General features: G+C 41.0%; 1 protein-coding gene across 4 annotated transcripts in view; it reads right to left on the bottom strand.

Moving 5' to 3' along the window:
* The window catches only part of LOC131205061 (vascular endothelial growth factor receptor kdr-like), a 210,691-nt gene that overhangs the window by 5,489 nt on the left and 187,718 nt on the right, over positions 1-17,484 (bottom strand). For all 4 annotated transcript variants that reach the window (XM_058196910.1, XM_058196911.1, XM_058196913.1 and 1 more), the window contains 2 exons: positions 15,614-15,692; positions 14,742-14,842 (listed from right to left, as the gene is read on the bottom strand). In XM_058196910.1, the coding sequence (XP_058052893.1) occupies positions 14,742-14,842; positions 15,614-15,692 (180 nt within the window). The remainder of the gene's footprint in view (positions 1-14,741; positions 14,843-15,613; positions 15,693-17,484) is intronic.

The following is a 17,484-nucleotide window of genomic DNA, read 5'->3' as shown; positions in this document are numbered from 1 at the left end:
CATGTTTAAAGAGAACGTTATAAACAAAGGCACTGAATATTTACTCTCCAGTCAAAGGGATGACAAGCTTGATCAAAAGCAAGTCCTGTGACTGACCACCTCTGGCAGATATGAAATGCAATTAGTTCCTAAAAATATTCCTTTCTCCAGAGATATATCCTCTGAAATTAGAACCCGCCAGCAACTTTTTAGCATTCTGTATTTGCTGACATTTCATTTGATTCTTGCCTTCCTGAGCAGTTGACCCCAACATTTTATCTCTTAATGTTCTTTCCATGGCATTAAGCTTTTTTTTTTCTTCTGCATTTCTCAAGCTCTTTTGATTCAGAATGTGCTCCGGGAGACAGGCCTTAAATGACTGATTTCTGTGTGCAAGAATCATTCGAACATATCTGGAAGATCCTAGATTAGGGAAAGCTGTCAATTGTTTTAATTTAGTAATTGATTGCAATTAGATTTTTTTTTTGTTTTCTGATGTTTGTAAACAATAAAGAGGAGAGGAACTTTGCCCTGCCCAATTTTCACTTCCATTGTACCGTTATTTGATTTTACCATGCTCTTACATTTCAGGAAGAATTATACCTGAATGTTTTTTTTTTAAAAAAACAATTCCTTCCTTACAGTATTTGGCACAGAGGAAGACAAGGACATATGTGCCGTTTGTAGCACTCCTTGGATTTCATGTATAAATGATCTGAGGATATTCTATCCATTATATTTGACTGATTGAGCAATTTGTTACTATAACAAGGAAATCTATGGCAGAATTTTTATAATTCGTTAATTCAATTTCCTTAAAGGCTACAGCATGCCATTTGCAAAACAAGTTCTCAGAGATTAGATATGCTGATGTTGGGAAACGCTCAGCCTGGCAGGGAGGAAGGATCAAGCAAAGAGATAGTCTGGAGTCACTGTGCAACTGTCAAAGGGCCAGAAATGGCCTTCCCTTATCTAATTGTTCCCAAGAGAAGGCTGCCAGACTGGGGAGATTCCTGCATTATAGGTAGAACATAATAAAGTAGTTAGTTTGAACGCTGCAGGTATGGGCCTGGTTAACAGAATAACAGAGTTGGAAAGGACCTTACAGGTCTTCTAATCCAACCTGCTGCTCAAGCAGGGAACTTTACTTCCACACAAATGGTTATCCAATCCCTTCTTAAAAACCTCCAGTGTGGGAACAACCACAATATCTGAAGGCAACACATTACACTGGTTAATTGCTCTCACTTTCAGGAAATTTCTCCTTATTTGGGTCTTTCCTTCCACCCATTGCTTCTTGTCCTGCCTTTTGGTACTTTGGAGAATAGGTTGACCTTATTTTTGGCAGTCCCTCAAAAATTGGAACACTGCTATCATGTCAGCATGAGTCCTTCTTTCCATTAAACTTCTAGACATTCCCAATTTGTGCAAGTGTTCTTCGTATGTTTTAACTTTCAGCCCCCTAATCATTTTTGTTGCTCTTTTCTGCCCACTTTTCAGTTATCTTTTTTATAATATGGTGACCAATACCAATGCAGTGACAAAACTTTATTACGGTCACAAAAAGTGACCATAATAAAATAGTTAACTTGAAATCTGCAGGTTTAGGTGGGGCCTGGTTGTTTGCAATGGACAGCTGACTAGTTAAAGGATAGTTTAATGAGGTTGAGTTTTCACTCTTATCACTTCTTTCCAATTTTCATAGTTAATAATAATAATAATAATAATAATAATAATAATAATAATAATAATAATAATAATAATAATAATAATAATAATAATAATAATAATATTTTAATTTGTATACCGCCCTTCTCCCGAAGGACCCAGGGCGGTGAACAGGCAGATAAAATATAAATACACACAATAATTAAAAACATCCCTTAAAAAACTAATTTAAATGCCCAAAATGTTAAAAAACGTACTCCCCCGTAAAATTACAAAATTTTAAAAACCCATCCAATAAAGATAAAAATCAGGCTAGTCCAGCCATACGAAATAAATAAGTTTTAAGTTCGCGGCGAAAGGTCCTAAGGTCAGGTAATTGTCGAAGTCCGAGGGGAAGTTCGTTCCACAGGGTCGGAGCTCCCACAGAGAAGGCCCTCCCCCTGGGGGCCGCCAGTCGACACTGTTTGGCTGACGGCACCCTGAGGAGTCCCTCTCTGTGGGAACGTACCGGACGATGGGAGATTGAAGCCGGCAGTAGACGGTCCCGTAGATAGCCCGGTCCTAAGCCATGGAGCGCTTTAAAGGTGGTAACCAATACCTTGAAGCGCACCCGGAAAACAACAGGTAGCCAGTGCAGTCTGCGCAGGATAGGTGTTATGTGGGAGCTCCGAGTTGGCATTATCATTCCACCAGTATCATATACCACAGCTGGTTTATATCTCTCCCAAAATACAGGAAGATAAAAAGAGGCCATCTATGCATGCATACCACTCCATAAACACTGCAGCATGAAAATGCTTAATTTGATGGACTGAGTCTTTACAGGGATGCTATGTAGACAAAACCAAAGTCTAGGTTGCTGTGAGCACATGAAGCTACTGTTCAAGGAAAGAAAAAAGCCAAAAGATTTAGCTGTTTCAGACAAGTTGAATGTACAGTTCAGTGAATGTAAACTCAGTCAGCCTCTACTCTTCAATAGCCCAGAGAAGAAAGACCTAAATGGAAACTATCCTGCAAAGGTGACAACGAAGGCATCAAATTTTTGAAATTTGGTCCAAACACACACACACAGAATTTTGATGGTCCCATTATGGCTACCATCTTGAGTTTTTTGACCACAGTCTGCAAACACACTTGGTGGCAACTGAAGAGCCTAGGTTTACATCAACTTGCAAAGCCCCATGTCTGATAATTGCTCAGTTTTGTAGTGCAAAGAAGACAGATGTGTTAATTAGGAGACTGCGATAATTTAACCTCAAATTGAATGTATTTAATTTATAATGTATAAATTATAAATGTATAATGTAAAAATTATAAATGTATAAATCTACTCTCTAATAAACAATTTGGTTTCAGAAAAAATTTATCATGTAATTTACAACTTCTTCACTCCAAAAACATATGGACTACAAATCTTGATCAAGGCAAAGCAATAGATGCAATTTACATAGACTTCTGTAAAGCTTTTGACTCAGTGCTACATGATAAACTTCTCTTAAAACTAAAATTCTATGGCATCTCAGGACCCCTCCACAATTGGATAACAGCTTTCCTGTCAAACAGACAACAAGTGGTCAAAATTGGCAGTGCTCTATCAAATCCTGTTCCTGTCAACAGCGGCGTTCCCCAAGGCAGTGTTCTTGGACCAACACTCTTCATATTATACATTAATGATCTCTGTGACCATATTATAAGTAATTGTGTTCTCTTTGCTGACGATGTCAAATTATTTAACACCACCAACAATACAGCTATCCTTCAAAAAGACCTTGACTTTGTGTCAGAATGGTCAAAAACTTGGCAATTCCAAATCTCAACCAGCAAATGCTCTGCCTTACACATTGGAAAACAGGATCTGAACACTAAATACAAGCTCGATGGACATTACCTTACAGAAGACCCCCACCCTGTTAAAGACCTTGGAGTTTTCATATCAAATGATCTAAGTGCCAAAGCCCACTGCAACTACATTGCAAAAAAGGCTTTAAGAGTTGTAAACCTAATCTTGTATAGCTTCTTCTCCAGAAACACTACACTACTAACCAGAGCATATAAAACATTTGCTAGACCAATTCTCGAATACAGCTCACCTGTCTGGAACCCATACCTCATTTCAGATATTAATACAATTGAACGTGTCCAGAAATATTTTACAAGAAGAGTTCTCCACTCCTCTGATTACAACAAACTATCTTATGCCACCAGACTTGAAATCCTGGGATTAGAAAACTTAGAACTCTGCCATTTTCGACATGACCTGAGTTTAACTCATAGAATCATCTATTACAATGTCCTTCCTGTTGAAGACTACTTCAGCTTCAATTGCAACAATACATGAGCACACAATAGATTTAAGCTTAATGTTAACCGCTCCAATCTAGATTGCAGAAAATATGACTTCAGTAACAGATTTGTTAATACTTGGAATACACTACCAGATTCTGTGGTCTCTTCCCAAAATCCCCAATGCTTTAACCAAAAACTGTCTACTATTTACCTCTCCCCATTCCTAAGAGGTCTGTAAGGGGCGTGCATAAGAGCACAGGCGTGCCTACCGTTCCTGTCCTAATGTTTCCTTTCATTATATCCAATTAATATAGTTATTACATACTTATGCTTATATATATGCTTATATATCGTATAGTTATTTCATGCTTATGTTTATATATACTGTTGTGACAAATAAATAAATAAATAAAAATGTGGCAGATGGTGCTACTATTCCGGAATATAAAGAAAGCTCAATCATGTATGTGCATTCTTAAGAGTAAGGTCCAACTCTTTCAGAGAAACCTGACCCTAAAGAAGGGTGTATTTAATAGATTTCCTCAAACAGGAGAAAAAATCCCATACAAAAGAGCTTTAATTCTTGTAAGAAGCCAGATGGATCTACTTGTTCTCTACAGCAGACCTTGTGTTGTGTCTTGTCCGCTCTCACCGCAGCCGGGGTCTGCTTATCTGCTCCTGAACACGGAGGAATGTATGCCTCCCAGCCCCAGTCCTGGCTCCATGCCCAGACAAGCTGAAGAGGAGGGGGCACCTCCCAGTCCCAGCCCTGGCTCCATGCCCAAGCAGGCTGCAGAGGAGGGAGCATCCCCCGGCCCCAGCCCTGGCTCCATGCCCAGGCAAACGGAGCAGCTAGACCCCTCCCCCTCCTCCACAGCATGTGAGCCTGAGGAAAGTTTACTTCCAACAGCTGCTGATTGGAGTGACCCTCGCATCAGAAGATTGGATAGGCGGAGGCAACAGAAGGAAGGGAGGGGCAGGCCTTAATGAGTGCTGAGTCATGGAGCCACACCCCATGGCCTATATAAAGGATCTGCTTTCTGGCAGTCTCTGAGTCAGGCAGCTAACGTGAACGGGGCTGTTAAAATCACTGCCAGCCCCACTATAATCTAACTCAGGACAAATAACAGGATACAGAAACTGACTGGAAAGAATTTTTAAAAGTAGTAGCGTTGACGTAAAATGATCAGAATGTTGTACGGTAAGTAAGTTTTTATCTGTTAATTTCAGCTTCCTTCCAGGTTGGAATTATGTGAAAACTTTTAGTACAGATAGCCTGTCAGAGTTCTCTCAACTTAGTTACAACCATTCATTTAGGGATCATTCAGAATTAAACAGCACTGAAAAAGTGACCTTTGATCATTTTTCATGCAACTGTTACAGCATCCCAATGGTTACATGATCAAAATTTCGATGCTGGGCAACCGGCATGTATTTATGACGGTTGCAGTGTTCCAAGGTCGTGTGATCACCTTTTGCGACCTTCTGATAAGCAAAGTCAGTGGGGAAGCCAGATTCACTTAATGACCACATTACTAACTTAACAACTGCAGTGATTCACTTAAAAACTGTGGCAAGAAAGGTTGTGAAATGGGGCAAAACTCACTTAGCAACTCCCTTCCCTTCCCTTCCCTTCCCTCCCCTCCCCTTCCATTTCCTTTCCCATTCCTTCTTCATCCTCTCCTCCCTTCCCTTCCCTTCCCTCCCCTCCTCTTCCATTTCCCTTCCCTTCTTCATCCTCTCCTCCCTTCCCTTCTTCATCCTTTCCTGCCTTCCCTTCCCTTCCCTTCCCTTCCCTTCCCTTCCCTTCCCCTCCCCTTCCATTTCCTTTCCTTTCCCTTCCCTTCTTCATTCTCCCCCCTTCCCTTCTTTATCCCTTCCCTATCCTTCCCCTCCCCTCCCCTTCAATTTCCTTTCCCTTCCCTTCTTTATCCCTTCCCTATCCTTCCCTTTCCTTCTTCATCCTCTCCTCCCTTCCCTTTCTTTCTCCTTCCCCTTCCCTCCCTTCCCCTTCCATTTCCTTTCCCTTCTTCATCCTCTCCTCCCTTCCCTTCTCCTAAAGGTTGTGAAATGGGGCAAAACTCACTTAGTCTTGGTTAGCAATAGAAATGTGAGCTGAATTGTAGTCGTAAGATGAAGACTATTTAATAAGTACAGTACATGGTCAAGAGATAGGCTACTGAGTTCCTATCAGAATCTTCCTTGATTCCCACAGGTTCCCACCTGATATAATATTTAAAGACTTCTTTTACGTAAACATAGATAAGAAGTCAATTTAGATACCCTTGAACTGGGCTGCAGAAATTTGAACTTCTGTTAGGGGAGCAGCAAGAGTCAGCACATCCTCTGTCTTGTTGCTGGCCTCTGCTGCTCGTCTCTTGCATGATAGCTCAGATAAGGTAGCCCATTGCCTCCATGCTCCATGCTGCAAAGCAAAAACAAACAAAACAAAAAGAAAACAAAACCCAACCCTGATTCTTTTATTTATTTATTTATTTATTTATCGTATTTATATACCGCCCTATCTCCCTAGGGACTCAGGGCGGTTCACAGGCAGATAAAAAAGTACAAATAAATACAGAATAAAATAACAATTAAAAAACTTATTCTACACAGCCAAATAATTAAAAAAGCAATATAAATAATGAAACCCATTAAAACCAATATAAATTTAAAATCTAGTCCAGTCCTGCGCAGATGAATAAATATGTTTTAAGCTCGCGGCGGAAGGTTCGGAGATCCGGAAGTTGGCGAAGTCCTGGCGGGAGTTCGTTCCAGAGGGTGGGAGCCCCCACAGAAAAGGCCCTTCCCCTGGGTGTCGCCAGACGACACTGTCTAGCAGACGGCACCCTGAGGAGTCCCTCTCTGTGAGAGCGCACGGGTCGGTGAGAGGTATTCGGTAGCAGCAGGCGGTCCCGTAAATAGCCCGGCCCTATGCCATGGAGCACTTTAAAGATAGCTACCAAAACCTTGAAGCGCACCCGGAAGGCCACAGGTAGCCAGTGCAGTCTGCGCAGGAGAGGTGTCACATGGGAGCCACGAGGGGCTCCCTCTATCACCCGCGCAGCCGCATTCTGAACTAACTGAAGCCTCCGGATGCCCTTCAAGGGGAGCCCCATGTAGAGAGCATTGCAGTAATCCAGACGAGACGTCACGAGGCATCTGTTCCACCCAAGGACTACTACCCAGAGGGTTCGTTGCTTTTCTAAAAGTCCTGGGGGGTGAAACAGATGGCTGATCAGGTTGATCAGGTTGAGCAAAGAGATTGCTCTTTGAGTACCCAAGCCAAGAGTTGAAGAAGCTTCTTGGATGAGAAGCAAAATGTCTTCCCCAAGGAAAAAACAAAGTCCAACTGCCCCTTGGAAATGCACTTTTCGGACAACCATGAACCTGGGTGACTGAGAATCTCCATAGACAAGCCAAGGCACATGAAAGGCTCCCTTCTCACAAAGTGTAGTTCAGGGGTGAGCACAGCTATTCTCTTGCCTGGTTTGACCACACCCTGTAAATACTCTGATACAACTATTTATTTTTATTGTATTTATTTATTTATTTTGTCACAACAGTATATATAAGCATTGACATGTAACAACTATATAATATATAAGCATATATATGAGCATAAGTATGTAATAACCATATTAATTAGATATAATGAAAGGGAATAATAGGACAGGAACGGTAGGCATGTTTGTGCTCTTATGCATGCCCCTTACAGACCTCTTAGGAATGGGATGAGGTCAATGGTAGACAGTTTTTGGTTAAAGCTTTTGGGATAAAACTACTTTTTATGGGCCCTCAGACAATTTAATTAACCTGTCCTGCTAAATCCAGGGATTGTATAGATTAGGGGTCTCCAACCTTGGTCCCTTTAAGACTTGTGGACTTCAACTCCCAGAGTTCCTCAGCCAGCTTTGCTGGCTGAGGGACTCTGGGAGTTGAAGTTCACAAATCTTAAAGGGACCAAGGTTGGAGACCCCTGTTATAGATCAGGGCTTAAAGCCACAACCTACATAGTTAGTGGTGGCAATTGGAATCCCTAGGATTTTAACCAGGAATGGAGAAGTCTCCCATTTCTTGCAGATGATTGGATTTTAGTAGAAGAAATTGCTGGCCAAATGGAGTGGCTTTCTGGACATAGCTGAATGGTATTTAAAGGTTACAAGTTCAGCCCTCAGCACCTTGAAGTAGATTTGGAGAAATTCCTCCCTGAATTCCAATTCCTGCTACTTAACATGATAATAATACTAAGCCAAAGGGTCTGGGAATCACGTTTCGGTAAAAACACCTTTCTGTGTTCTGGTATTTTTAGCTCTAATTATTCCTGAGCTTAGAACAATGCCTTTTCTAGATGGCACAAAAGCTAACATCTCTGTCAGGTGTGAAATGCTACCTGTTCGCACCGGTTTGGCTGAACCGATAGCGATGGCAGCGCGAGGCTCCACCCACCCGCCTGGCCATTGTTACTTCCTGGTTTTAACCGCGTGCACATGTGACTTCCAAACCGGTAGGGAAAGTAAGTAGATTTCAACCCTGATCTCTAAATCCAACATGGTCTAGAGTCTCACTATGAATAGTCAGCCTTGAATTCTGAGAGTCTTTGTTCATTCAGTGGAAAACTTCATTTGTCGCAGACAAAGATTCAGTCTGCGTCTCTGTGTGTTCAGTAACTGAGTGGAGGGATCTAAGCCAAGTCCACGTCCTTCTAAATTCAGGATGCTTGCTCAGAACTGAACTTGTCCACCCACTTTGCTCTCTGTCGTCCTAATCTCAATCTCAATGCTGATCCCAGCATCAAGGTTCTCTGTCTTCCTCGAATGCTTCATGTGAGGAATCTACACTTGAGTGTGTCAGTTCATACCCCCAACTGAAGGAAGAAAAGAAACACGAGACAAAGGGAGAGGGAGAAGCCTCAGAAGTTCAAAAGCCACCCAGACTTGGAAGAGCCTATCAGAAGTTTTACAGAAGGTGAAGCAGATCATTTATAACAAGTCCAGAATAAATATTTTCCATCAAGAGAGCCGTCTCGTTAGCAACCTTGATCTGTCCTTTCCTTTTGCCTCTGAGCAACTGATTGGGAGAAGAACTGACAAGAGTTCTTTCCCAAAGACTGTGGAGAGATGTAAGGTTTCTGTTGGGTCAGGGCTTAACCTGACGTGTGTTTCAAGGCCAGATTATTCTATGTGAAATGCAGGGCGCAAGAAAAAGTAGAGATGAAATGTTGGATTTCATTCGCTTGTTGAGTCAAGCTTGGCTTTAATTTGGCCAGTCTAATGCAACAGAATATACAGGTAGTCCTTGACATACAACCACAATGGAGCCTAAAATTTATGTTGTTAGGTGAGGAATCTGTTAAGTGAGTTTTGCCCATTTTACGACTTTTCCTGCCACACTTGTTAAGTGAATCCCTGCAGTTGACAAGTTAGTAACCCTGTCGTGTCCCACTCCTCCGCTGACGGCTGGGTCAGGGAAATCCGAATCAGGCTTGCCTCTGCAGCTCTGCCCAAAGTCCTAGCAAAGTCCTCAGAGCAGGCAGGAGACCAGTAAGTGACTTCAGCAAGATAAGTTCGACTTTTGCCTGACTCAGAGACTGCCAGAAAGCAGATCCTTTATATAGGCCATGGGGTGTGGCTCCATGACTCAGCACTCATTAAGGCCTGCCCCTCCCTTCCTTCTGTTGCCTCCGCCTTTCCAATCTTCTGATGCGAGGATTACTCCAATCAGCTGTTGTTGGGAGTAAACCCTCCTCAGGCTCACATGCTGTGGAGGAGGGGGAGGGGTCTAGCTGCTCCGTTTGCCTGGGCATGGAGTCAGGGCTGGGGCTGGGAGGCATACATTCGTCCGTGTTCGGGAGCAGATAAGAAGGCCCCGGCTGCTCTGAGGGCGGGCAAGACACAACAAACCTGATTGTTAAGTGAATGTGGCTTCCACATTGACTTTGCTTGTCAGAAGGTCAAAAAAGGGGATCACATGACCCCAGGACATAGCAATGGTCATAAATATGAATCAGTTGCCAAGCAACTGAATTTTGATCACATGATCATGGGGATGCTGCAAAGGTCATAACTGTGAAAAACGGTCATAGTTCACATTTTTCATTGCTGTTGTAACTTTGAATGATCACTAAACAAACTGTTGTAAGTCGAGGATTACCTGTAGTTACACTGACGATAACATAGCAGGATGATAATAGGGCACATCCAGGAATGACAGTGCCTCTTGAATTCTAGTTCAGTGGTTTCCAAACTTGGCAACTTTAAGCCTTGTGGATTTCAACTCCGAGAATTCCCCAGCCAGAGTGGGAAATGATTAGCAAAAAGTTAATCTATTTCTTCTGCTTGGTTGGATGGCCTGGAGTAGACATGAATGTTGACCCCTACAGGGTTTTCACCCTTTGTTGTGTGCATCTCTGTAGAGAGGAAATGGTGCCTTACATATAATGCAACTCCATCTCCTCTTTTGTTCTTTCTAAATATTTATGTACACTGTCAATTTTCTGTATTTATGTACATTCTAAATACTTGGAAAATTGGAGATTAAGATGCTGGAATATAAAGAGGTAGACCTTTTTATTTATTTATTTATTTACATTTATATCCCACCCTTCTCCGAAGACTCAGGGCAGCTTACATTGTGTAAGGCAATAGTCTCATTCTATTTGTATATTTATATACAAAGTCAACATTGCCCCTCCCAACAATCTAGGTCCTCATTTTACCTACCTTATAAAGGATGAAAGGCTGAGTCAACCGTGGGCCTGGTGGGACTCGAGCCTGCAGTAATTGCAAGTAGCTGTGTTTAATAACAGGCTTCTTACAGCCTGAGCCACACCGCGGCCTTTGCTTAGCCATGGAAGATTATAGAACACCTTTGGGTCAGTGGGAAGGTTCCTAATTTAGGAAGACCTGAGGAAACTTGTACTGTACGCATGAAACATCAGACAACCACTAGATGGTAGCAAAGAAATAGGAAGAACCTTGTGGTCTCATCACTAGAGCAGAACACAAAAGGTTATTACACACTGATGAGATATTATGTCTGATTGATAAATCTGAAAGTTCACTGCCATCAGTAATTAATACACTACAACAGAGGTAAATTATCAGATTACTGTACTTGATAAGTCTATTATACTTCTCACAGGCTCTAGTGTACCTGTGAAATTTGAAAACTTGGCTTTTATTAGGTGTTTGAATTCTTTTAAATCTTTGAATAAATGTTTCTGTTTCTTTTACAATAATTATCATTATCATTATCATCATTTTATATTATATTATAAAGTATTGCTTTATATAGCTTTGGTAAGACCACACTTAGAATACTACATCTAATTTTGGTCACCATAATATAAAAAAGATGTTGAGACTCTGGACAGAGTGCAGAGAAGAGCAACAAAGATGATTTGGGGACTGTAGACTAAAATCAGTGGAGGGATCCAGCCAGTTCACACCACTTCGGGAGAACCGGTTGTTAACTTTCTGAGCAGTTTGGCAAACTGGTTGTTGGAAGAAAACATTAGGGCAGAGAACCCGTTGTTAAATTATTTGAATCTCACCACTGACTAAAATATATGATCAACGGTCGCAGGAATTGGGTATGTCTAGTCTACTGAAAAGAAGGACTAGGGCTGATTTAATAGCAGTATTCCAATATTTGAAGGGCTTCCACAAAGAAGAGGTGGTCAACCTGTTTTCCAAAGCACCAGAAGGCAAGGCAAGAAACAATGGATGGAAACTAATCAAGAAGAGAAGCAACCTAGAACTAAGGAGAAATTTCCAAACAGTGAGAACAATTACCATAATCAGTGAAACCACTTGCCTCCAGAAGTTGTAGGTGCTTCATCACTGGAGGTTTTCAAGAAGAGACTGGACATCCATTTGCCTGAAATGGTATAGGGTTTCCTGCTTGAGCAATGGGTTGGACTAGAAGACCTCCAAGTCCCTTTCAACTCTGTTATTCTTTAACCCATTGTTTTTTGTCCTGCCCTCAGATGTTTTGGAGAATAAGTTGATCCCCACTTCTCAGTGGCAACCCCTCAAGTACTGGAAGGTGCTTGTCACCTCATATCACTCCTAGTCCTTCTCTTTGTTAGACTAGACATACCTAGTTTCCCCAATCGTTCATCATATGGTTGAGCCTCCAGATCCCTTATCAACTTCTGCACGATCCTTACCATTCATTAGGGTTACTGGTCTGCAGTTTGTTCCCTGGTAGCTGTATCAGTTGGAACTTGTCTCTAATTGCTCCTGATCTTTAGAAGAGTTCCTACTGAGACAATAAGGTGAAGGCCTTCAAATGCATTTTGATGCTCTTTTAGCTATGCTTTAATTCAGAGATGTAGTCCTCTGAATAGTGTCTGTACTTGCCTTTGGCTGGGCTGAGAAGGGTAGTTCTGTAATGTATAGATCAGGGGTCTCCAACCTTGGTCCCTTTAAGACTTGTGGACTTCAACTCCCAAAGCTGGCTGAGGGACTCTGGGAGTTGAAGTCCACAAGTCTTAAAGGGACCAAGGTTGGAGACCCCTGGTATAGACATCCATAGATTTCCCCACTTCTGTTAACAATACAGTACTTAACAGCTTCAATTGTTTTGTTTCATTGGTATCTGACTGTTTTAATTGGTACTGAATCTTTTGATTTAGCAGTTTATATATATATATATATATTGCTCCCAGAAGCACGAAGCTGAAGCCTGAAGATGACGAATGAGACTTCGTCGAAATGTCGCCAAGACACTTCCAATTTTACGCGGGAGAAAACCCGAATAACCAAAGATCTACATATATATATGTATGTCCTTCGGGAGATAGGGCGGTATATAAATTTGATCAATAAATATATATATATATATATATATATATATATATATATATATATATATATATGTATATATATATATACATATATATATATATATGTATGTATTTATGTAGGTCTTTGGTTATTCAAGCCCCCCCCCAACCAGGACACACCCCAGCCAATCAGAGCACAAAAAACCCCCCATCCAATCAGAGCACAGCCAAGCTCCCACCCAATCAGTTCAAACCCCCACTAGCAGTTAAAAAGGAAGAAACAGCTGCAATCACACATTGCTCCCAGAAGCACGAAGCTGAAGCCTGAAGATGACGAATGAGACTTTGTCCAAATGTCGCCAAGACACTTCCAATTATACGCGGGAGAAAACCTGAATAACCAAAGACCTACATACAAACACCCGCGAAAACCTCAGAAAACAAACACACACACACACACACACACACACCATTATTTAATGTAATGTTTCTCAAACTTGGCAGTTGTAAGATGTGTGACCTTAAACTCCTAGAATCCTGGCTGGGGAATTATGAGAGGTGAAAGCCACACATCTTATATTGGCAAGTTTGAGAAACAATGTACTGTAATTCTATAATTTTGAATGATATATATTTAATGTAAAATAATATTTATGTAATAGAAATAGCGAAGTATTTTGACAATATGCTACATTTGCTTAGCAGCCATGAGAGTAAATACTCCAGTTTTATCATCTGTAGCAAAGAGTCAAATATTTGACAGTGCTCAGATTGTTAATGAAGCTGCAGGGCTAAGATAATCGCTATCAGTCAATTGCAAAAGGCAGCTTTACTTAGAACATAAAACATAGAATAACAGGGTTGTAAGGGACCTTGGAGGTCTTCTAGTCCAACCCCCTGCTTAAGCAGGAGACCCTATTCCAATATTGGTATAATATTGATTTACAACAGTTTGTTTAGTGACTGTTCAAAGTTATAATGGCACAGAAAAAATAACTTATGACCATTTTTACCCTTGTGACCATTACAGCATTCCCATGGTCATGTGATCAAAATTCTGATGCTTAGCAACTGACTCATATTTATGACGATTGTGGTGTCCTGGGGTCATGGGATCAGCTTTTGAGCTCTTCTGACAAGCAAAGTCAATGGGAGAAGCCAGTGTCACTTCACAACCGTGTTACTAATTTAACAACTGCAACAATTTACTTAACTGTGGCAAGACAGATCATAAAATGAAGCAAAATCTAGTTAACAACATAAATTATGGGCTCAGTTGTGGTTGTAAGTCGAGGACTTACAACCACAACCGACTTTATAGGTAATAAACAATCGACTTTATAGGTAATTATAGTACTTTTAATATTATTAAACAACATCTCTTTATCCCAGGTCCTTGGGGAGGACTTGACAGGTAGACAAAAATGCCACATCTAGTTTAAACTTCTGACTCAACTATAATAATCAACAATGTTCAGATTTGGAAGGAAGGAAAAAAGGAACGACTCTGGTAATCTAAAGTGTATGATTATTTCATGCATTATTGTTGGTTTGTGACCTTTCTGGGAAGACACCACAGGTATAAACTTGGAAGCCATGAAGAAACCAGGGAGTATCAATACTTAAAAATGATAGAAAATATTTGTAGCTCGAGTGGTAGATGTTGGTGGTGGTTTGTTCTCTGGGTTTGCTGTTTAGCTTCCAAACATTTCATCACCAGCATAGGTGACACCCTCAATGGGACTTTGGCTGAAGTGTCTTGTTTCAGTTCTTCTCCACTTTTATTGATCTCATGTGATCATGTGGTTGGTGGGTCACATGTGGTCATGTGGTTGATGAGTCACATGATGACGTTCACACGACATCACCAGCTGGTCACAGGGCATGCCACACAGCATAACCAGCCGGTCACATGTCTCACCAACCACATGAGATCAATAAAAGAGAAGAACAAAAGTCCCGCTAAGGATGTAATTTAACCTGAAAAACAACCACTGCCAACAGTATCAATACTTACGCAAGAGCCATGATTCCATAAGGCCAGGATCGGATCTCCAGCCTCTTCCGGCTCTTGATTTCATCCAGAGTCAACACCATCCCACTGTCTGACTCACCATCCTGCAGAAGAGGAGGAAGAAGGGACTCAGGACAGCCTTATGAAGGCTTCTCATTCAAAGCCAAAGGCTGGACTGGCCCTCATTTTAGCTTCAGAAAATGACTTCTTCCGCTTCCCAGGTTTTTCATTGGCTTTTTGCTGCCTTTTAATTGTATTTACAATCGCACAACTTTAATTTTTTGGAAACCTGCCTTAACACTGGATAGATGATATAGTGAGTTTTTATTTTGTGCTACCATATTCTGCATTTCCCCTGGATAACAGTGGCCAATGTTTTCTTCTCGTTTTCTATCTCCCCAGATTTGCTTACTTGGCTGGCAAATTTATCAATCTATTAAATCTTATTGCAATATCACTTAGACTTATATACTGCTTTACAGCCCTCTTTAAGCAGATTTAGCATTTTGCCCCCAACAATCTGGGTCCTCATTTTACCGACCTCTGATGGATGGAAGGCTGACTCAGCCTTGAGCTGGTGAGGATCGAACTCTTGGCAGTGGGTAGAGTTAGCCTGCAACAATGCATTCTAACCACTGCACCGCCATGGCTCATTATGGCAGGATAAACCCATAAATGATAATGCAAAATATTGAGTACATTATGCATCTATTGGTATTCTGCATCATTGGATAACTTCAATTATTTGTTGCTTTTCAGCTAGTTATTTACATTCAGGGATGGATTTCTTAGCTGTTTCCTGTTTGCAGATTTCCCCCTTAACAGTAACTACTTCCAGGTGGGCAGTGAAAAACACATGTTTGATTCAAGCTCACCTCATGTATCATCTTCTCCTTCTCTACAGGCACCTCATCAAAGGTCTTCACACTGAGTGGTCGGTTCTTGGAGTTAATGCTGAAAATAAAGAGGAGGTAAGATTTTGGGTTGCCCACACCTGGCCATTAAGGAGGGGGTAATTGATACAAGGATTATCTTTCCTGTCCATGCATATGAAAGCAAGATAAGTAGAAAAAAGCATTTTGATCAGTCCCCTAATCATCGTTCTTTATGCTCTTTCTAGACTAGAGTCTCAACACCTTTTTTGTATTCTGGTGAACAAAATGGGACACAATATTCCAAGCGTGGTCTTACCAATGCAGTATAAAAAGTGGTACTAATATTTCTCATGGTTTTCTTACTGTCCCTTTGTTGATGCAGCCTAAGACTGTATTGGCTCTTTCGGCAGCAGCAGCACACTGCTGGCTCATATTTATTTATTTATTTATTTATTTATTATATTTGTATACCGCCCATCTCCCGAAAGACTCAGGGCGGTTCACAGCCAAAAAACAACAGAAAACATATAATACATATAAACAGCTAAAAGAATAGACAGTTAAATTCAATTGATGCCCTAAAACTTTTAAATACAAATTTAAAACCTCAATTAAATCCCTTTTTTAAAAATCCCAATTTAAAAACTACGTTCAAGCTAGTCCTGCTCTTCGAAACAGCAACGTCTTCAGCTCGCGGCGGAAGGACCTGAGATCGGGGACCATCTGGTATGTTCTTAGGAATAAAGGAAACAGCCACTAAGAGGTCAGACTGTTGGAGAATCTTCAAAAATACAGTGGAGGGACAATTTAGTTTTCACTGCTAAATTCCACCTTTCCTTCCAGGTACTTACTTTGCACTATGAAAACTATTGATTTCCATTAATTCCTTTGGAGATGTTGCAAAAAAGAGATGTATTGCTACCTCTATCACATCCAGAACTTTTAGGGCTCCTCTGATCCCTTGTTACAATGAGATCAATGGCTGTGCCTCAGTATTGATTGAACGTGGCAACATAAGGACAATTTTGAGATTTAACAGGCTATCCTAGACTTTTTAGTAGACATATTGTCACAGTCTACAAATCTGGGCTTTCACATCTTTTAGCACCAGTCAAGGAACAATAACAGACCCTTTCAAAACAGGAGAAAAAGAGGAAACAAAGAAAGAACAGAATTAATCAATCAGATGGTCATTTCGAGACAATGACGAATCCGCATATAGACGAGAGGTCGAACGACTAGCCTTGTGGTGCAACCAAAACAATCTGGAACTGAACACACTCAAAACCGTAGAAATGGTGGTAGACTTTAGGAGAAACCCTTCCATACTTCCACCTCTCACAATACTTGACAACACAGTATCAACAGTAGAAACCTTCAAATTTCTAGGTTCTATCATATTGCAAGATCTCAAATGGACAGCTAATATCAAAAACATCATTAAAAAAGGACAACAAAGAATGTTCTTTCTGCGCCAACTCAGTAAGCTGAAACTGCCCAAGGAGTTGCTGATCCAATTCTACAGAGGAATTACTGAGTCTGTCATTTGCACCTCTATAACTGTCTGGTTCGGTTCTGCAACCCAACAAGAAAAACACAGACTTCAGAGGATAATTAGAACTGCAGAAAAAATAATTGCTACCAACCTGCCTTCCACTGAGGACCTGAATACTGCACGAATCAAGAAGAGGGCCGTGAAAATATTTACAGACCTCTCGCATCCTGGACATAAACTGTTCCAACTCCTACCCTCAAAACTATAGAATGCTATAGAGCACTGCACACCAGAACAACTAGACACAAGAACAGTTTTTTCCCGAAGGCCATCACTCTGCTAAACAAATAATTCCATCAACACTGTCAAATTATTT

The sequence above is a fragment of the Ahaetulla prasina genome, chromosome 11 (genome assembly GCF_028640845.1).
Source record: "Ahaetulla prasina isolate Xishuangbanna chromosome 11, ASM2864084v1, whole genome shotgun sequence".
NCBI lineage: Eukaryota > Metazoa > Chordata > Lepidosauria > Squamata > Colubridae > Ahaetulla > Ahaetulla prasina.
The sequence above is the reverse complement of the archived record's forward strand: the minus strand, read 5'-3'. Positions and strand labels throughout refer to the sequence as shown.